The sequence below is a fragment of the Physcomitrium patens genome, chromosome 12, assembly GCF_059467195.1.
Source record: "Physcomitrium patens ecotype Gransden chromosome 12, ASM5946719v1, whole genome shotgun sequence".
Lineage (NCBI taxonomy): Eukaryota > Viridiplantae > Streptophyta > Bryopsida > Funariales > Funariaceae > Physcomitrium > Physcomitrium patens.
In genome coordinates, this window is record NC_143421.1 from 4,584,528 (window position 1) to 4,605,746 (window position 21,219).

Below are 21,219 nucleotides of genomic sequence, written 5' to 3' on the forward strand. Positions count from 1 at the left end.
TATGGCTTAAAGTAGCAATCAAAAAAAATTATTAGAGGAGATTTTTTCAAGTAACAAACTTCATCTCAATCATTTGAAGGTTTTTGGCTACTTATCTCACATACATATAAGTTGTCAATTTAGAAATAAACCACAACCACAATCAATATTTGGTAGTTTTGTGGACTATGAAAAATAAATAAAGATATATAAGATGTATTTGCATCATTTACAAAAAATTTATATTATTTAAAGATGTTATTTTTGAAGAATCAAATTTTTTGAATTTTGAAAGAACCAAGTCGAGCAATGAGCTAAGATACCCTTCACTAAAGCACCTCAAATCTAAAAACCACAATAACGCAATATCAAAAATTGATATTGTATTAGACTTATCAAAAAATTCATCTTGTGATTATATCATTGTTGAACATATAGAGGACAACCAATGCATTGTCACGTCATCAACCTCTGTGTTGCGTTGATCCTGCACTACTAATGACAATAAAAACAAATTCCATAGTTTACAAGATCTAGCAAAGAAAAAGACCTCAACATCTCAAGATGAACAGTTTATTGTAGAAAATTAACTATACCTCAACCTTCAAATCTACACATTGAAATAAAAAATTCTAAAAAAATTAACTATATCTTGAGCCAAGAGATTGATGAATGGCTAATTTCTAAAATAAGCAATGATATGTCATCCTCCAAAGAATTTGAAGTGCCCAATTTTAACAAAATTTTGCTAATCCTAGCATGGATAGCACCAACTATGACAAGGATTGACCAATTAACTTGCCACTTAAGTTGTTATGCAATCATTTTACTAGATTTATGTAGATACTAAATTAAGAACCAATATCATATTACAAAGCATCAATACATCAAAGTTAGATGCAAGCAATGATAGAAGAAACGAATTCAATATATATGAATGAAACGTGGTATCTTACAAATCTTCTACTAGGTATATCTTATCTCTATTAAATGGATTTATAAAGCAAAACTAAATACAAATGAATCATTACAAAACACAAAGCCAAATTAATAGCCCAGAGCTTTGAACAAAAGGAAGGGATTGATTATAAAGAAACATTTGCACTTATAGTAAAATGAACAACAATTGGAACCATGATCTCAATTGTAGCTCAAATAAATTAGAAACTATGTCATATAGATATCATAGCTATATTTCTTTATTATGAATTAAAAGAAGTTTATATTACTCAATCTTAAGGTTTTGAAATATCAAGAAAGGAATAAATGGTTTGTATATTATAAAAGGCACTATGTGGATTAACACCAGCACATTGAGCATGATATGAAAAAATAGATCCTTATCTAAAAAAAAGTAGGCTTTTAACAAGGTATTTTATAATTATAAATAATATCTTTTTTAGTATATATATATATATATATATATATATATATTATGATTATTATTTTTTAATTCTAAAATAATTTATATCTTTTAGTTATGATTTAGTATTTTTAAGATACCAAAATAATATTTACATTAATATTTTAAAGAATATTACATGATTTTAAATCATCTAATCTATACTATTTTCCATAAATATATATAATTCTTTTATACATAACAACTTTTATAATTTTAATAAGTAAATATGACAACAAAATCTGTAATTTTTTAAAAATATGACTATGTTTTCTATTTATTTAAGCATAATAGTTTAATCATCTTTTGATGGAAAATATATTAAAAATAAATAGTAATAATAATAATAAAATAATGAAGTATAAAGTTAGTTGGAATCTTATAAAAGCCACTTCAAGGATGATAATAAATAAAATCTATCATTCTTTAAACCATATAGCTAATGCTTATATTTCTAAAAAAATTGAAAATAGTTATTACAAATAAAACTAATTTTTATACAAAATTATATATATATATATATATATATATATCATTGTGCATCAATTAGACCTCAAAACAACAAAGTTTATTATTAGAATTTATATAATTTAAGAAATTTTCTTTTCTTTTTTAAAAAAAAATTCCATCTTCCTCCCACTTTTCTTCATTACCAAGTCCAAATCTAATTTATCTATAAAAGAAAACAAGTAAAATAAATAAATAAATAAATAAATTGGCTAAGCTCCAAGTCAACCATTACAACCCCACCACACCATAGAATGAACCATCCTAGGCTTCATGCCACACAAACCCAAGAGCACACACACCCATTCCTCTCAACATCACAAATTGAACTATTCAAAAGCACAATTTCTAACAAAGACCAAAAGTCCAAAAGAGAGAGAGAGAAAAAGCAACAACAGCAACAGCAGTAACAACATTCACACCCCAATTTCTAAACCCGTACTCACAACAACAAATCCAACAAAACCAATACCTTCACACTCCCATCCCCCCCCCCCCTCCCAGAAACAAAAAACACAAAAACAATCAAACACTCCCCCACCGACAAACCCCGCCCTATTCATCTGCATGAGAAAATTGCAATCTTGGATACAAAGCCCGATCACCGAAGTAGAAGTAGAAGGGGTAATCAAGCGGGACAGTGTGTTACGGATTCACGGTAGTGGTTGCGTCGACGGGGGGGGGGGGGGGGGGGGGGGGGGGGGGGGGGTTGTTGCAGGGCTCGCGTGGCCATATCCATGCATGCGAGCTCCGGCGAGGGGAGGGAAGTGGCAGGGAAGCGTCTTCGTCTTATGGAGTGACGAACTGACTGACTGCCTGCCTGTGTGTGGACACCGTATCGGCGAACGAGTGGCAACTGAGTCCGGCAAATTCTTAGCTTAGCTAGCTACATCCTCTCTCCCGCACACACTGGGTCCCGATCTGGAATCCCCCTTCCACGCGTTGCGTCCACGCGTTCTCCATCCCTCACTTTCCCATGCTTGGCTCCTCTTTGGGTCCTTGTGCTCATGAGGAATGGCTCTCTCAGGTGTGTTGAGCTTTCCATCGTTTTGCGGTTTCGGGGATTGATGGGACCTGCATTGCTGCGTTCGTGGTGAGATTGAATGGTTTTTGAATTAGGTTTAGGACACGGGTGTGACAATTTGCAGGCTCATGGGTGTGTGTGTATATATATAATATATATATGGCTTGATGGGTGGTGTGGTAAGTAATGTTTCTTTACTGGGGAGGTTAATTGAGTTTTTAGTAACTCGTGTCGTTGTCGAAGGGGATGAAATTTAGCACGTTGGATTGTTGGCCTACGCGAAGGTCCATGCAATGGTTGAAGAGGGGGTGTTGGTTTAGTTGGTGAGTAGCAGGAAGGATTGCAGTAATGGCAGCGAGTTCTTTCAGTTTGGGCCAATGGTTTCAATAGCTGGGGTTTTCCGTCAGCATGATTGGAGTGTAGCTTTTGAAACATATCTAAGCCTGCTTTTTAACGCATGAAAAAAGTTTTAACATGTCTAGGACAAGTGAGTCCACAAACTTGAATTGATCTCACCGCCTGAGGTTGGTGATCTGTGAAAAGCGTCACGAAAATAGTATATTAACTCAAGAGTAACTCAAATTGCTGAAGTGTTTATCGTTACGATGTCGGTATTGTATTACGGTGCAATTCATGGGACCATCGATTTCGATTTCCTTCGGCGCTGTTGTTCATTGATAATAGTTTATGTTAGTTCCCAGTCTTTCCGAGAGCCTTAGTGTTGTTTGAGCAGGAGGGTTACAATAATTAGCTTGCGGAAAACTTATTTGAAGGCATTGAAGCTCTTGAAACTTCAAATCAACAGGTTTGCAGGTGGTCCGGAGTTTTGCCTTCAAAGAATCTCCTTTGTTTAGATCCACTTGCTGCCCCGCTCGCACGCATTCGTCATATTTCTGCAGTGTCCATCGTGATTCCTTCCAGATGTAATATACATGTAGCTGTAGGTTCACAAGGTTGATGATGACCATATGTCAAGTATACATTTTGGGGAGAAGATAGGAAAACTGCAGCAAGTTTCAACCACTAGGTGTAGCTGGAGAATGCACGTCGAGCCTACAAGATCTGTTTGGTTCAAATTTTAGCTGTGATACCTTTGTAAACCCCCTGTTACAGTCGACTTTTGGCACATGACCCGATGAAAAACCAGATGGGCACGACCTCATCTTTACTTCTGAATTTTGTTGGCTATATTGAGTTGCACCGCTAAAGTTATGAAACCTACTTGTTTTGAAAAGCTACTGCGGGGGTATTGATGAAGCTGATGAAGTATCGATTTTTGCAGCTACACAAGCAGAGAAAACATACAGCCGAAGCGAGCATTTTGGCTTGGAGAAACGCAATCTTGTCATTAGGGGGCCATGACAGCAAGTCATCAATCATGATGGTATCTTCTATTCTCATAGTCTGCGTCACAGGTCCCAAATTTTGATATGAACATGGCAATTGGCGATATGTTAGCTAAAGACGCAAACTAAAACATTGTGTCCGAATCAGACGCTATATGATTTTTTGTACATTGAGTAGCGACTCTCAAGGCTTAATCTTCTTTTATCGCCAATGGCACCACATCCTCTTGGTTTTGTTAAATATCTCAAGCAAGTTAGAATATTGGATTGCAATGATAATATCTCCATTCAAAATAATTTTGGAATTTTCTTTGTAAGAATTTAGCTCCAACAATCTCTGCTTTTTCTTTTTAGTATATCCTGTTTGTGTGACACTCCCCAACATTTGTCTTAGGAATGGTTCTTCTGTTATGCTAATATATGAATGCTGTAGATTTGCCATTGAAATTTTTACTTTTCTTTAGGTTTCTTTTTTCAACTTCACATCATGTGTTGGCCTATGCCTCTTGTCTTTCAGCCATTGTTCTCAAGTCATTGGATGAATTGTAATCCGGAATTTATTGACCATTGGCATTCTGTAGACTTAAACTGCTACGGTCGTTGTACTGCTTGGTTGTAAGGAGCTAGTTCCGGGCATTGAGATGTATCAGCATGACGGATGTGACGAATTAATCATATTTGAGTAATCATCTGGACATGGGATTTAGTGTAGTCTTCATCATGTGCTTAGATACTGCCTTGGGTAATTCTTGCTGAATCACGTGCTGTCGCTGACCAGCAGTGTTCCCATTTCTACTCTTTCTTAAAATATGAAAATTTGATATGCTTTAGGCAAGCATGCTTACTAATTGGCTCTAGATATGTGGAGGTGACGTCGGAGTGGTCCATATCATGTTTCTGTCGTTTCATTCAAACAGTGATTGGTTTTATTCTAATTTGTTCGTCCATGACCAGGTGATGGGCGAGCTTTGGCCATGTTGACATGATAAGGTACCATGCGATTAGGTTACCACCTTTGGTGCAAGTCTTGCTCAAGCTTGTAAAGAGATAGTTTTTACTCGGACTATCTACTTCTGGGAGAGTGAGGACTCTCATGGTGTAACATAGATTTTGTATACGGGTTTGTTGATGGAACGTGGCTGGCTGTAGCGTTTTACATCTGTATACCTCGCTTCAGTTGTGATTTTTAGCCAAAATGCTGCACTCACTGCAAAATAGACCGGCAGTGCAAAAGATCACTTACGATCGGGTAAAAGTTCAGTCTCCGGATGGGGGAAACCTAATTATTCCTAATCCTATGGTGAAGAGTAGGAAGGTGGGTATCAGAACATGGATGAGATTTGATGCAACTGGAAATTCTGAGATTTTCGAATGTGACAAGAACGATCTTTTAAAACGTGTTACCGTGCCTGCGAGGGATCTTCGCATTATGGGACCAATATTCTCACAATCCTCCCATATTCTAGGTAAATATTCATCTATTTCAGGTGCTTTCACACGTGAATTCCATCCGTCTATGAGTTCAGATGCAAGTGCTTTGGATAGAGGTGGCACAATACTGATTACTTCCAGCAGTCTGCATCCTGATAGCAGCCATTGGTCCTTTTTTCTCATGAGCTTCGTCGTTTCTTTTTGCCATTATGTCCGATAATGTGGCATGCCTCAAAAGCATGATGAAAAGTATCTAGACTCTCTTTTGTTGTTGAAGGTGTTCTTGATGCTTAAACCCTCGACATCTTACTATCAAGAAAGATCTACAAGTCATTGTTAGGTTTAGAGCCAGAATAGTTTAAGTTCACAAATCTCTCATTCTGGATCTTAGGCATTGCTACAGAGAAGCTCTATTGCTCGGTATTTCTAGTGTGTTTTTTGTGAACTGCGGGCTCCTTGATGTTCATGCTTAATCTTTTGTGGCAGCAAGGGAGAACGCGATGGTGGTAAATTTGGAATTCGTGAAAGCTATAATTACAGCGGAAGAGGTTTATATTCTCGACCCCTCCAACCGGGACGTTAAACCATTTATAGAGCAGCTTAGTATGAAACTTCTTCCTCAGAACGCGTTACTGATCGATTCAGGGGTCTTAAACACGTACTCTACAGAACAGTTGTGTACAACAGAGGATGAACTACCTGAACAGCTTCCTTTTGAATTTCAAGTTTTGGAAATTGCCCTTGATGTGGTTTGCAACCATCTTGAAGCAAACGTGCATGACTTGGAAAGGACGGCGCGTCCAGCTTTAGACATGTTAACCAGAGGGATTAGTACGAGGAGTCTTGAGCTCGTCCGAATGGTCAAGACTCGGCTCACTCATTTAAGTGCTCGAGTTCAGAAGGTGTGTGCTCTATTTCTGCGATGAATACTTACATTTGTGCAATGTATTGTTATAAAGGTGCGAAAACATTCGACCACTATTAGACATTGTGGACCTCCCAGACTCCCTCCACATCTTCGAACACATTGTTGGCTGAGTTGGGATTTTTCTTCCAGAAGAAATTCGGGAAGTGTTCTTAATTTCCATTGTTGTAATTGTCCAAGACAGGTCAGGGACGAACTTATGCAACTCTTGGACGATGATGAGGATATGTCAGACCTGTATCTGACTCGGAAGCTACTACAAGCACAACATCCAGATTCTCCGCTCTTAACCATCAATTCAGACGCCATGGTCACGATGAGCTCAACAGCACCACGCACATTAGCTCGACTGAGTTCGATGAGGAGTCACGGTCATACTAGCCGCCTTAGCTCGACTTTACATAGCTCGGGCAGAGTCTATGAAGTTGAGGAGCTGGAGATGTTACTAGAGGCCTACTTCATGCAGGTTGATGCTGGCCTTAACAAGCTCTCGCTGGTGAGTTTCTAAAATCCGAGCAATCAGATAACTTGTATTCAAACAGTCTGGATGTCCAGAGTTCAAGTCATCGATTCTATCTGATTCCCATTGAGAAACCTTTAGCACTGAAAATCTTTTGTGGATAAAGAATGAACTTTACTACAGAAAATCACGGACACGAAAAATGCACGAACAACGGTCCAAAATTCTCTGCTTATTTGTTCATCATAAGTCAACAAGATTCGTGACATGTTGGCAGTTGTCAATTTCAGGTACGAGAGTACATTGATGATACGGAGGACTACGTCAACGTTCGGCTTGACCACCAAAGGAACCAGCTTTTTCAGTTTCAGATCACTTTGGGTGCAACGGCCTTGTCTGTCGCAGCTGCCATGAGCATAGTTGGAGTCTTCGGCATGAATATCCACAACACAGATCCATTTCATAACCCTGACTGGTTGGCGCCAACCTTATGCAGCAGTATGTTCACTGCATTCTCTATTTTTGTGAGCATAGTGGGTTATGTGCACTGGAAGGGACTCTTCGAGAAGTAACCAACAACTAGTATCTATCCAGTTGAGCAGGCCAAGATGTGATATATTTGTAAGTAGATTGACGTGACTGTGGTGACCGAGGATCATTGTGCAGTAGCTTCGCAGATAATATTAATCTTTCAGTTTTGCCACTGATTAAAAGCGCTACAATATGTTACTGTTACAACTTTTTGGAGGTTTGTTTTCAAAGAAAAATAGACCGGAGGCTTCATGTTGGGCTTCGTGGATTTAAATTAATTGAACTTTTAAATGTTAAATATTTATTGCCTATTTATAACTTTTGATTCATTAGTTTTAGCACTGAAAATCCATCAAAATTCTCTTTCTTTTTTATGTTTTAAAGAATCCAAATGTACAATTTTCGGAAACCTTATTTAGATCTTTATTTATTTATTTACTTACTTACATTGGCTATCATTGTTTGATTGTTTCATCTGAGTATGGATAAATTCTATTTAGATGTTAGCTTCAGCCTTTTTTACCCTCTCATGGAATACATCAACGTTTGGCATGACCTCTAAGGGACTTAGGTACAATTGATCCACCATACACACATATACCTACTTGGTGTAAAAATTTGACGTATGTCATTGAAATTCCCTCAATGGTCGAGTTTCAATTGATAAAAGAGTGACTATTTGCTTCAATCAATTCCCGAATTGACTGAATTCCAACTGACATTTGATAGGTTGAATTTCTTGAAATACTTCTATTCAAGAATTTTTGAAATATTTGCAAAGCGATCCAATATTTTATTTTTTAAATTTGTTCGGAATTTTTGGCAACAATCGTAAACAAGAATATTTCAAAAAAATTAGTCAATCGCACATCAATTTTTTTACATCTGTGATGAAATTGAGATATTTTCGTCTATTTATGATAAAGATTTCTACTGCCTAATTTAACTCTTTTAGAACTCAAGCTAAATTGGTCTCCTTTCTAGTATATATGTACACACGTCTGTGAGTGTCTGTGTGAGAGAATATTACATGAAAAAACATTTGAAAGCATAATAGAAAAATAATAGCAAACATTTCATGAGAAATTGTAGGACCCGAGTCTACTCTTTTACACTATTATTCTCAGAAAATGGTTTCATTCCTTGGAATGTACATTCAGCAAGAGTATTGGAAATTCTCACCTGCAAAATAAAAATCTGATCTTCGGAGCCGTAAGCTTTTGCTTTAACAGCTTGTTTTTAAAATGATCAATCTCATAGTTGTGTTCTCTTCTGCAGCAGCCATCTTGAAACTTCTCCATACGTCTGGATTCATAAGTGGAATATACTCGTCATAGTGTGATCCTCAAAAGAACATAGCCAGAAAAACAACCCTCCTGCGTACCAAAGTGAAGTCCAACGGCACGCAAAACTCTTCATCGATTTGAGAAAAAACGAAGATATAAAAGAATACAGACGTATTTTCACATAATATTTGAAGCCGGTTTTTCACTCTCCACGTGACATCTCCCTGTCATAAATGACAATGCAGGCTCTTTAAAGTCCCCCTTCAAGTGTGACGGGCATCCATATTTCAGATGCAAAAATCAAACTACAAATGAGACTCACAATGCTAAAGGAAAGCCTTGTATTCTGCTTAAGGTGTTCTCATTTGAAAACTTCATTTGAATCAAATCAACCAACACTTTCAACATTACGTACACTTGTATCTTGGAGATTTACAAACGAACTCTTGTAGAGAATATGAAACAGAGATAACTATCCGACATATAGTCCTACATCGGCCAATGCTCTGAAACTACTGGCAACATAAACTGTGCCAAGGGGAGTAATGGTACTGTGCAGAGCCACTGCTTGTTGACTGTGCCAGATGCTAAGAAAATGGAAACCACTCATCCATGCATCAAAATAAATAAGTTGAACCTGAGCTCTTAGTATCACCAAAAATATCATCAGATAGACAGACCGAACAATGCACTACAGAAAGATTACACAGAAAGACAGAGGGGTAATGATTCCTGAAGACAAATTGGCCGTTATATATCTCGAATTGAAGAGCTATCAAATACATGCATCACTTCTTGAAATCTAAGATCTGTCTGAAAATCCTAACCGGACACGAAGAGGCTAATGAATTTTTACTGTAACGTCTCAAAATGTGAAGCCGTCTAAAAACAATTCGTCTTGCAGAAGGGGATCATCATTCCCTTCTGGTTCTCTAGGGTTAAGCACTCTGTAAAAGTATTGCACAAAGACAAACCGTAATCTCAAGTACAATCAATCATTCTTTCTTCTCGCGTGCAACGCGGGCTTTGTGCTTAAGCTCAGCTCGCTTCCATTTTATCAACATCCGCGTCAGCGTCACCATGCTGTTCACGAGTATCAAAGTAGAAATTAGCAGCATCGGCCCAGACCACACAGTCGACATAAAGACGCCATGAGAGTCAAAATAAGGCTGCCCCGCAAAACTCTTCCAGTGCCGGCGCAGGAGCGTGTTCAGCCGTTCGGCGAAGAACACGGACAAGAGCATTGCCATAAACAACACTGCTTGTACGTTACTACGCTTCCTAGTTGCAACCACCACAGCAACAAGTATCAAATGGAACACCATCAAGCCAACCAGCCAAGGCTCTGTCCAGTCCACCGCATGCACGAAGCGTAGAATAGGATCCCAAAACCCTCCTTGTTGTTTGAACTCGCCCCATTGTTTTCGTAACGACTCGCTTACGCCTTCCACAATGGACGCCATCTGATCCATGTGTGCCGAAGCCGCTGAACCTAGATCCATGCTGACGATCAAAAACCACTCCAATCCTCAGCAGAAAAGGTAAGACTCGAACCCTAACCACGTCCTCGCGACCTAAGCCATTAAATCCAACACAAGTCAAGGAATCTCAGTGATTGATTCAGCTCAGTTTACTGCTCACTACATCAGCGTGACGGCATAATCGCAGCTCTGCTCGCCACACAGCCCCGATCTCTCAAAACCTAAACCGTAGCAATACCAAAGTGATCGAAACCACGTCAAAAACAAATCTGGACGCGGGGCCGAGTATGGAAGAAATCTTCGAGGACACACTAACAAACAGAAAAATCAAGGCAGTCAATTCTTCTTCGCAATCTCGCAGCGAGTCTGATCCTTCCTCACCGTATGATCCTGGCTCCGAACGATCCAGAATGTAACACAATAACAACACAAACAACAACAACAAAAACAACAAAAGGAGAAGCAGAACCCGAAATCACCGAAGAGCTTCGGAATCCGACGTGGTCTACGTGGATGGTCCTTCAATCTGACGTGGCACGCTTTACGTGGTTGAGAACCCTGATTGGTCATAAAAACGAAAGACTGACGTGGATTGCGCCACGTCATTTTAGGTTAAGAGCTGAATGAGATTTTCATGTGTACGTGATTTCTAGTTGGATTTTATACATTTGGAGTTTGGATAATTATTTTTATTGGATTTAAGCATCAATGAAACACATGAAAACGCTCAATGTGTTTTGATTTCGATGTTTCAACAAGTAAAATTGTTTCCGCATTCAATAAGAAAAAATTTCGATAGGAAAGATTTATATATATTTTTTAAATTTTTTTCTAAGTAAATAAGTTAATAATTTATTTATGAATGCAAGGATCCAAAGCTTTTAAAATGTAGTAGAGCTAGAACCTACAATTATTTTATTTTTTCAATCACGTTTTTATTGGATTTTTTTTTATTATCATGTTTGTTTTGTTAATTGGTATACAATTCTCACATATATTTTTGTATGGATGTATATACATATATATATATATAAGTATTGGAGCCCCTGGTATTCCTGCAAGAGTAACAATTGGATAGTTTATTGAGGTGTAATAAAAAGAAAAACAATTTGGATTGACATATGAATGAATGTTTGGTTGGATGAACACACAGAGACACACACCGATTTACAAAATGCTACAAATGAAACCCTGTAGTTCTATTTTTTTGTGCATAGAACGTGATGAGGATAACAATACAAGGGTGCGAAACGAGGGTGGATATTAAGAAAAATGAATGATCAAATAGATGCATGAATAGATGTCTAGCTCTTGGGTTATATATATGGTTGTGAACAGGTTTCATTGTTCTCTGCTGTACTTTATTTTATTTTAAACTTTTACATATCTTTATTTTTGAAACAAAATCTGACCTATGAGTAAGTTGTTGGTTCACAGCATGAAATAAAGTTCTTAAATAGTACACGTTTTTTTTTTTTTTTTTTCGTAATAATGATAAGAATTATAATCATAATAACTAACACACTAGCATGTAAAACAAATGCATTCATGTTTCAAATTTGTAAGCACATGAACCCACAACCCCACTCAACATCCACCCATCCCAACTTTAAAGTTTCCAATTATAATGATCTCTCTCTCCTGGACGCTTCTCTTTAACTTTTGAGTTTCTCTTCAACATTCACTTTTTTGTTGCCCCGTTGGAGAAGTCCCGTGGAAGCCTATCCATATCGTTGCTTTGTCTTCTGGACGTAACCCTAGTTTTTTTAGAGTCTTGGTCGGTGCAGCGTTGAGAGGTTGGACGGAGGGAGGTCACGGGGTATGGGGCCGGTGCTTGTCTAGGAAGGTTACTCTTGGAGTTATTGACGGAGTTAGGGTTTGTGTCTGCGTTGCTTGGATGGTTGTGTGAGCGACTTTTTTATAATACTAAGCGTCGCGTTTGTCGGAGTTGCGTTATTTGGATTTCGCAGACATGGCGTCTGGGATGTTGCTGAATCGGTTGCCGGCGCCCAAGAACGCACCGGCGCCCTCTTACGATGCAGAGTCCGATCCGTGGTTTAAGACGCATTTGGAAGTGGAGAAGCCGCAGGCCGTGGCGCATTTCACACCACCGCCGTATGGCCGGAGAGGGGGTTTCATGCCGCGAAGGAAAGAACATTTTGGAGATGGAGGAGCGTTTCCTGAGATTCATGTGGCGCAGTATCCGTTGGATATGGGTAAGGAAACTGAGAAAGCTGATAGTAAGATCATTCCCGTTAGTGTTGATGCTGAGGGGAGTATTGCCTTCGATGCCGTCGTCAAGCAGGCCGAAAATGCAAGGAAGACTGTGTTTTCGCAGCATCGCGACCTTGTACCAAAGGTACCCACCGAGGTGGACACAGAGAAGCCTTCAGAAGAGGAAGCTGAGGCAACCACAGAGAGGACGAAGGCAGCCTTAGAGAAGATCATTGAAGGAAGATTGAGTGCTGCGCAGCCAAAGAGTGTGCCATCTCAGTCTTCAGCCCCTTCGTTTATAAAGTACACTCCCTCTCAGCAATCTGCGGCGTACAATTCCGGTGCCAATCAGCGCGTGATCCGAATGGTGGAGATGCCCAAGGACCCTCTGGAACCCCCGAAGTTTAAGCACAAGAGAGTTCCAAAGGCATCTGGTTCGCCTCCTGTTCCTGTCATGCATTCACCCCCTCGACCAGTCACTGTCAAGGATCAACAAGATTGGAAAATTCCTCCCTGCATATCAAATTGGAAGAACCCTAAGGGTTACACCATTCCTTTAGACAAACGGCTGGCTGCCGATGGAAGAGGACTTCAGGAGGTGCAAATTAATGACAACTTTGCCAAGCTTTCAGAGGCGTTGTATGTTGCAGAGCAGAAGGCTCGAGAGGCTGTGGAAGCACGATCCAAAATTCAACGAGAGATTATGATGAAAGAAAAAGAGAAGAAGGAGAATGAGCTTCGTATTTTGGCGCAGAGGGCTAGGATGGAAAGGGCTGGAGTTGGTGCACCTCCTGCGGCTACTGGTGCTAACGCTACTGCTGTAGCAGATAGAGGAGGTGCAGCAGCATACGAAAGGAGGGCTGATGATGCAGGTGTAAGCAGGGAAGAAATGGTAAAGGAGACTAAAGAAGAGAGACAAGAGCGGTTGGAACGTGAAGCGCTTCGTGGGGATCGTCGCAGGGAAAGAGAGAGAGAAAGAAGACTGGAAGCCAAAGAAGGGCCTGTTGGTAAGAAGAGCAAGATTACAAGAGACAGGGACAGAGACATTAGTGAGAAGATGGCTTTGGGAATGGCCAACACAGGTGCCGGTGGTGGAGAACTCACTTACGACCAGCGTCTGTTCAACCAGGAGAAAGGCATGGAATCAGGGTTTGCAGCTGATGATACCTACAATGTGTACGACAAAGGATTGTTCACCTCCCAATCTGGGCTTAGTGGGCTCTATCGTCCTCGGAAAGATACTGATGCCGAAGTTTATGGAGGTGATGCCAATGAGCAGTTGGACAAGGTTCTTAGCACGGATAGATTTAGACCTGGCAAGGGCTTTGCTGGTGCAACTGAGCGATCTAGACCCCAGGATCGTCCTGTAGAATTTGAGAAAGATGAAGTTGGAGAAGATCCATTTGGGCTTGACATGTTTCTTACAGAGGTTAAGAAAGGAAAGAAAGCTATGGACAGGGTGGGAGAAGGGGGAACCATGCGTGCAAGTGCAGGATCTGGTACTAAGGATAGCTATGCTGGTGGCTCTAGGAACCGAGTGGATTTTGAACGTGAAGGTGGTGGTCGTCGATGATTGTATCTATCAGAGTCATACTTCTCTATACCTTTGACGGTGGACGTGACTATTTCCATCTTAGCACTCTGCTGCGTTGAGGTTACAGTTAGGTTACAGTTCACGAAACATAGAATATTTTTAAGTGATTGAAGGGTGCATAGAAAAAGGAGTGTAGTGGATGAAGAGGAGGATGGGTGTACAATTTTTTGTTTAGAGCCACGGCAGAGTTTGTAGATCCTGTGACTCTGACCTAGGTTTTGTTATGTTCTGTGACTCTGGCCTATGTTTTGTTATGAATCTTTTTCAAACTTATTTGCATTTTTATTGCAACTGTTGCGTTTTATTTTATTTTGTTTTAAAGAGACAATTCTTTTGGTCCCATGTATGTTAAATCCAATTCAGGCATATAGAATGAAAAGATAAATTCAACACGTATTCTTAGCTTTACATTTTTTAAAATAATACATGAGTATGTATACATTGCTCAATATAACATTCTCTGATATGTGAATATGTAAATCCTCTGGAAGTAAGACGGATGTGGTAATTGCAGGTGAACACAATTCATGTTTCAAAATGTTTGATGAATTTAGGTAGATGTAGGTACTTCACAAGTACATCCCAAGTTAACCAGTCAAATAATATACACGCCAAAAAAACAGAGATCAAACTTTGATAGTTCGTCAAAAACTATATTTCAGTCACTTTTATGAATTTAATATATTCGAAAGTACGTTTAAAAAGCATATACTAATAAAAAATTATAATTTCTAGAATTATAAATATTTACATGTATAGAATAACAACTGAAGTGAATTTTATCATGAATGAAACAAAAAAAATATCAATTATACATATATAGATATATATATATATATATATATGTATAATTGATATGTATATATATATGTATATATATATGTATAATTGATATGTATATATATATCTATATATATGTTTAGATATATATATATCTATATATATATCTATAGATTTCTTTTTATATCAGTCTTTGTATAGCTGAATCTTATGTTCGAAAGGAACACTTTCGGGGTGGGATGGATGGATGTATAGATGTATGGATGAGTGTATACATGAATGGGTAGATGGATGAGTATAAGGATGAATGGATGGATGGGCGAGTACATGGAATGGATGTATGGATGGATGTATGAGTGTATGGATGAATGGGTCGATGTATGAGAGAACGAGAATGAGATGTTTGGATGAGAGTATCGGATGAATGATGGATGGGTGGATGAATGAGAGTCGGAGCATTATATATATATATATATATATATCTGGCAAGGGCGGTGTGAGTGGGAACGCATATTTAGCAGGCTTTCGAAGAAGCGTGCCAGAGATCTATATATCTATCTATCTATCTATCTATCTAGCCATCCATAATATAGCCAGGACCCTGTGAATAAAGTGAACACACACTTGGCCGCCCCCTAACTTTAGTGCTTTAATGCAACTGGATTGCTGGATCTCAGAAAGATAGAGAGATCGAGACAGAGAGCTTATCCGCCTCCTCCTTTGCGCTCAGGACTCGGAGTGTCAGTGTCAGAAAGAACCAAGCTGACAGCCATGTCATCTTCCTCAGCGGGTAACGGCGGGTATGGAGGGGCGGTGCAGGCCAGAAGAAGAAACTATGTAGACGACGATGACGACGACTGGTTTTGGATTTCGAGTTCCGTCAGGGAACAAGTCGCTTTTCCATTATTTTTTTATTATTTTGGATTTAATTCGGTGGAGTGTTTTTGTTTTTTTGTTTGTTTCGTTTGGGATCGAGTTTTGTTGAGTGCGCGGTGGAAGAGGGTGTGGGCACAGTGTGGTGTGGAGAACATGTGGAGCGAGCGGACAAGTTGGTTGCTGAAGTGGCCACGATCATGAAAGACGTCGCCGAAAATTTGGCAGAATGTCTCGTGCTGACTCTGCGTGGAAGGCTTTGAAAACTAGCTTCGCGAAGAGGAAGCATTGATGAGCTAGTGAGTGAGCGAGTGTGAATTTGAGTGAGTGTGTTTCTTTGCGTGTCGAGTCTTGTGGTGTGGAGCATGAGAGGAATATGTTCTGAATTGCCAGAATCTGGTGGAGGATTCGTCCTGCGCGCCCTGAGTTGAAGGCTGTTGATGGCGCGCGCGCATGGCCTGGTGATAGAGTGCTTCTGGGAGTGGCGTTGGCTACGGGTTCGTAGGTAAGTCGTCAGACGATTTCAGTTTGAGTTTGGTGAGGGAAATTGCATTGCTGTTGTGGATGTTTTTGAGATGATAGTTTCCTGAGTGTTAAGAACGTTGCAGGTTGGTTCCAGGAGAAATTTACAGAGTGTTCGTGGATTCTGATAGTTACGATGGTGAATGACTTGTCTCCTTTCCCGTTTGGTCGATTTCCCACAGTCTTCCATCATTCTGTGAGAGTATGTGCTCATTTTCATAGATCCAGGGACTAGTGCTAATAATTAATGTCACATGACGACATCTTTAGTGTCATGTCTATTAGCACCCTGTCCCTCAGTTAGTTGATATACACCAATAGATGCAGAAAAGGATGCAAGACCTTGAAATCTAGGTCAATGTCCATAAGAGTAGGATATCAGTTTAGCTTTCTTGGACCAAAGATGCACAATCTATCAACCGTAAACTCTCAAGAATAGATGTCACTCATAGCGGTGATTCTTCTGTTTACCTCACTACCGATTCCATGTGTTTATACCTCCAGATCTCTCTCAAGTACATAAACTAGATACTTTTATCCTCACGTAGCAATAGAACTCCGTAATATCTTGAATTCCTTTCATCTTTGATACTAAATCTGCATAGTTTTGCCAATGATGATGATGATGATGATTTCTTTTTTTTTTTCGGAAGAATCTGATACATTTAATACGACTCAGTTGTACAAGCTCTAAGCACATGCTTCCAGTGGATGGAACAGTGCGTCTAAAAATGTTGAAATGAACATGTATTTCTAGGTCTGCGGGCTTTCTTTTATATCAAAATTAATAATATTCTGTTTCTACATGCAGGAGTTTAGCAGGAGTTATTCACGGAGGCATTATCTCTTCTGCTTGACGAGGTATGCAATTATTTTGAATATTTTTGCGTATAATACTTGAAATTTTATATGCACATCATCTGAGAATATATGTGACCATTAGCTGATAATGATCTGGGACAACCAATTTTAGTGGATTTGCAGAGTTTTCGCTGCGAATTGACAATCCACAATTACTCAGTCAATTACCGATCACGATCGTCCGAAAGGTTAACGCCCTTCGCATAATGTCTTATAGTTTACTACTCATTTGTAGCTGTATCTGCTGAAGTTTCAAGCTGGCTTTTCTTTTCAGTTTGTAAAGAACTTTTTCTTTCGCTTTTGGATTTATTCTTCTTTCGTTACATATCCTTCTCATTTCGATGAAGAGCTCTTTGGCTCTGCCATTTTCTTCCAATCAAGTTATAGATTGCGTAATAATTGAATCTGCCCGTTTGCTTTTCATATTCTACTATGTTTTTATGTTAATTTATTTTACTTCAATTTTGTTACTTTTTTCCATGAACGTGGACTCACATCATTGAAGTGGCCTGTGTGCAGATACAGGGTTTCAGAGTTCGATGGCTACTTCTGCAGTAACTTCCGTACAACCGGTGTTTAAGGAACCACGGCCTGTAAATCCGAACTCTCTACCTTTCTTCAACCGGATCGTTGATGACATTATTGTCAACATCTTTGGACGGCTTGAGGATGATCCTAGAGATTTCGCACGTCTTGCATGTGTGGGCCGACGGTTCCATAATGTGATAAAAACCTCATGCTACAAGCGGCAGTGCATGCGTGTAGTACCTAGCATGGTTTCCGAGCTGATGCAATCGAGCAGTCGGCAAGGTGTATTAGTAGAGCCTCCAGGTGGGTGGGAAGTTCTTCAGAAGCTCCTTGTGTGCTGTCCAGGACTTCGTCACGCTGGGGTGCTGTTAAATTGCTGGGACTACGGATTAGAGAGAGAAATTGGTCGCTCTGACGACTTTGAATTAGTGCTCAGAAAGGATTTACCAAAACTGGGGGTACAAGCAGAACTGGAAGTCGAGAAAGGCACTGTAAATACTTCAAATGTAACAGAGAAACAGGAGGTAATTGGCAACGATCACATGGATATCGAGAGAAGATCGTGCGGAATGGAGAATAGTGACGAAAATGATGTAGCGGGGTCAGTGGTAGAACACAAAGGCGAGCATTCTGAGTATGGGACAAGTGAACAAAGGGGTAAAGGTACTGCTTGTGCGAACGAGGCATTTGGTGAGGTTGATGCTGGAAGGTGTACGTCTGGGAAGATGAAGAATAAGGAAGTGTTGAATGGTGACGGTCCTATAAAGCAAATGAAGAAAGTTGATTCACACTATCATGGTAAGGTTATGAAAGAGCTAAAGTTTTATGGGAGTTACAGAAGGCTAGATGGGGAGGAAGAGCATGGAGTCTCCCGGTCCCGATCCCGGTCCCGATCCCGGTCCCCACGAAATTCGAGTGGCGGGTGGAATAATGAGGCGGAGCGTTGCATCAATCACGAGGAAGAACTCCACCTTGCAAAGGGCAACTGGACTTTAACTAGGGAACAAGGAAACAAACTCCTCGCTAGCAGGTTATTGATCCAAGCACTGTCAGAAATTTTAATGAGTTCTTATCGGATGTGTCCTGTTTAGGATCTTCCATCACGAAGTGGTGGAGTTTGTTGGCTTCATTAGGTGTGATTTGACAGCGTATAATGACAGTAGCATGCTATGGAATTTCCAGATTCAGGTCGGACAGCCTCTACTTATGCGATTGGCCAGGTTGCATGCACCAAGGTGAGAGGCGCGTGTATAAGCTTTTTCGAGGGATTTTTAAGAACTTTAAACACTCTCACGTACATCGGAACTTGAAGGATTTGAAGGCCAAGCGGACGGAAATACGATGTGCTTTCTGCTCCGAAGATACTTATGATATGGTGACTAGTTTTTGCCTCCGTCGCTCATTCGAATATCACGAAGATGGAGAGCCTGTCATTCGCGCCTACGTCTGCGAAAGTGGTCACGTCGCTGGAGCTTGGACAGACAGGCCTTTGTATAACCTTTGAAGGTAAGGGTTGGTAAGCGCTGGCAGCGTGAAAAACTCTTAGTCGCTGGTGAAAGAAATCATCTGGCGAATGACAGAAATCTCCTAGAGGTTTCTCATCAATTAAGGATGGCTGTAAAAGCAGGCCAGATTTTCTTCGTCCTTGTCCGTGATACCAGTTAATTGGTTGGACTTGTTGCCTTATTTTTGTAGTGAACGCAGGTAGGCATCGCGAGAATTATGTACAGGGTTACAGAGTTTTGTTACTAGGGATTGGTTCTATAGTGCTTTGAGCTTATTTCCATTAAGTTGGGCGTTCATCTTCCAGTTTCAGACGAATTTTGTAACGGTTGCCATGAGACGTTCGTCTAAAGCAGTGTAGCTTTTCAGAAGTGTGAAATCTCTACCTTGAAACTGAGCAGTATGGTTGCAAATTATTTTCCCCCTTCAAGTACATTTTGCTAACAATGTTTCTCAGTACAAGTATTATTTTTTTATTACTCGTATGCTACGAATTTGGTACTTACCCGCATGTTTTAAGGGTTGTAAATTGGCCTGATTGTTTTTATGATTGGCGCTTTGGAGAGAGGATGCACAAGCATACGCTAAAGCAGAACAAGCCAGCAACGCCACAGCCCCGAGGCTGCACATCTAATTATATGTTTGAATCTCCAATACCATATGTGGTATCTTGGTTTGCGATTACCATTTAACAGACATGCACCACTACATCGATGTGCAGCAGTTTGGAATAGCTTTAAATCTCGGTGCTTCATTCTTTAAACCACAACTTTCGAAACTCCTCCGCGAAAATAGCAAAAAATAGTAATGAATTATCTGATTATTCTAGAACGTCTTGTGACTTTCTTCTTCGGAATTTACAGTGCATAACTTAGCAATGTGAATGCTCGGTACTGTGCAGTAATGTTTGAAATTGACAGCGAGGGCTTACGCGCATGTGACCGTTTCTCTAACAGTTGGAGATTGCAAACTTCGACTTTCAGTGGCAACATGAGATGTGCGGCACCACTCTCCTAACAAGTTTTGCATAGTTTGATGTGCCGTTTTATCAAATGGATGGACAGTGGATAGTCCCTGGCGGTTTCGATTCTCTCAGAATCAATCTACCTATATCATCTCGCGAAAGCTCCAAAGGACATGCCAACAATGCAGCAAGTGTGACTGAATCCACTGTTCCCACTTTTTCGCACTTCGTTATTCATTACATTAATCTATATGACTGAGATTACTGGATTCTCCCTTCTTTAGAGGGTTAATGTAATTAGAACATATGCCTCCTTGATTTCTGAACGAGGTGCCATAACCAGAGGATTGTGAAAAGAAATTATTCAAATTATTCTTTGGACAAAATTCATTAGAAAGGTGTATTGCTTATCCTTTTGGAGGTAAGGTAGCCATTATTCTCAGAGGAATTGGGGTAATGGCTTATTGGTGCTAGGTGTCAAATTTTTTGCCCATGTATTGTTACATATTACTTTTTTTTGGATTTGTTTTTTTTATTGCAATGTAGTTGAAGATTAAATTGAGTGTAATGATAGTTGGAAAATATCAGATTTATATTAGGAATTTGGATGCAAGTGAGAGATTTAGAAAATTAACACCAACACTTTTTACTTTGTTTTTACTGTTTCAACCATTTATTAAATAATGGAACAAATAAAGTAATGTGAGAAATACGATATTGAGATACTTGAATAATATAAAGTCTTGTAGTTATTTTTTTTGGTAAGGTTTGATATTAAATAATGTGATATATTTTTATGACATTTACAGAAAATACTATAGTGATTTTTTTATCATAAATAGTATTTTATATTGCATTATAATATTACATTAAATTTTCTACTCTTATAAAATTTTATGAGTATGATTTGAAGGAGCTATAATTACTAATATTGTCTTCTAAAAATTATATGTACATGGTAATTAATTATTTTCATTGAAATCAATATTGATCATTTATTACCATCTA

General features: G+C 39.4%; 4 protein-coding genes across 10 annotated transcripts; 3 read left to right on the forward strand and 1 right to left on the reverse strand.

Annotated features, from left to right (window-relative positions):
• Positions 1–2,568: 2,568 nt before the first annotated feature.
• On the forward strand, positions 2,569–7,903 carry LOC112289715 (magnesium transporter MRS2-4). 5 transcript variants are annotated; one of them, XM_024535191.3, is made up of 7 exons: positions 2,569–2,981; positions 4,195–4,296; positions 5,213–5,248; positions 5,570–5,724; positions 6,176–6,591; positions 6,799–7,110; positions 7,365–7,903. In XM_024535191.3, exons 3-7 carry the CDS (start codon positions 5,241–5,243, stop codon positions 7,644–7,646), a joined length of 1,173 nt encoding a protein of 390 aa, XP_024390959.1. In that variant the 5' UTR covers positions 2,569–2,981; positions 4,195–4,296; positions 5,213–5,240; the 3' UTR covers positions 7,647–7,903. The 5 variants fall into 5 exon arrangements, with proteins under 5 accessions (XP_024390959.1, XP_073393899.1, XP_090110769.1 ...); XM_073537798.2 differs by having other exon boundaries at positions 2,569–2,915; XM_090254643.1 differs by having other exon boundaries at positions 5,213–5,724.
• Positions 7,904–9,617: 1,714 nt separating this feature from the next.
• LOC112289716 (uncharacterized) lies at positions 9,618–10,835 on the reverse strand. Its single transcript, XM_024535192.3, has 2 exons — positions 10,754–10,835; positions 9,618–10,465 (listed from the first exon to the last, which is right to left on the reverse strand). Exon 2 carries the CDS (start codon positions 10,391–10,393, stop codon positions 9,887–9,889), a length of 507 nt encoding a protein of 168 aa, XP_024390960.1. The 5' UTR covers positions 10,394–10,465; positions 10,754–10,835; the 3' UTR covers positions 9,618–9,886.
• A 1,156-nt stretch (positions 10,836–11,991) lies between these two features.
• Positions 11,992–14,471, forward strand: LOC112289756 (SNW/SKI-interacting protein A). The gene has a single exon (XM_024535279.3). It carries the CDS (start codon positions 12,345–12,347, stop codon positions 14,157–14,159), a length of 1,815 nt encoding a protein of 604 aa, XP_024391047.1. The 5' UTR covers positions 11,992–12,344; the 3' UTR covers positions 14,160–14,471.
• A 1,172-nt stretch (positions 14,472–15,643) lies between these two features.
• On the forward strand, positions 15,644–19,644 carry LOC112289678 (phytochrome A-associated F-box protein). Of its 3 annotated transcripts, none has more exons than XM_024535099.3 (6): positions 15,644–16,132; positions 16,227–16,338; positions 17,167–17,216; positions 17,329–17,404; positions 17,736–18,774; positions 18,927–19,644. In XM_024535099.3, exons 5-6 carry the CDS (start codon positions 17,756–17,758, stop codon positions 19,246–19,248), a joined length of 1,341 nt encoding a protein of 446 aa, XP_024390867.1. In that variant the 5' UTR covers positions 15,644–16,132; positions 16,227–16,338; positions 17,167–17,216; positions 17,329–17,404; positions 17,736–17,755; the 3' UTR covers positions 19,249–19,644. The 3 variants fall into 3 exon arrangements, with proteins under 3 accessions (XP_024390867.1, XP_090110772.1, XP_090110771.1); XM_090254646.1 differs by having other exon boundaries at positions 17,340–17,404; XM_090254645.1 differs by having other exon boundaries at positions 15,644–16,338.
• Positions 19,645–21,219: the final 1,575 nt, after the last annotated feature.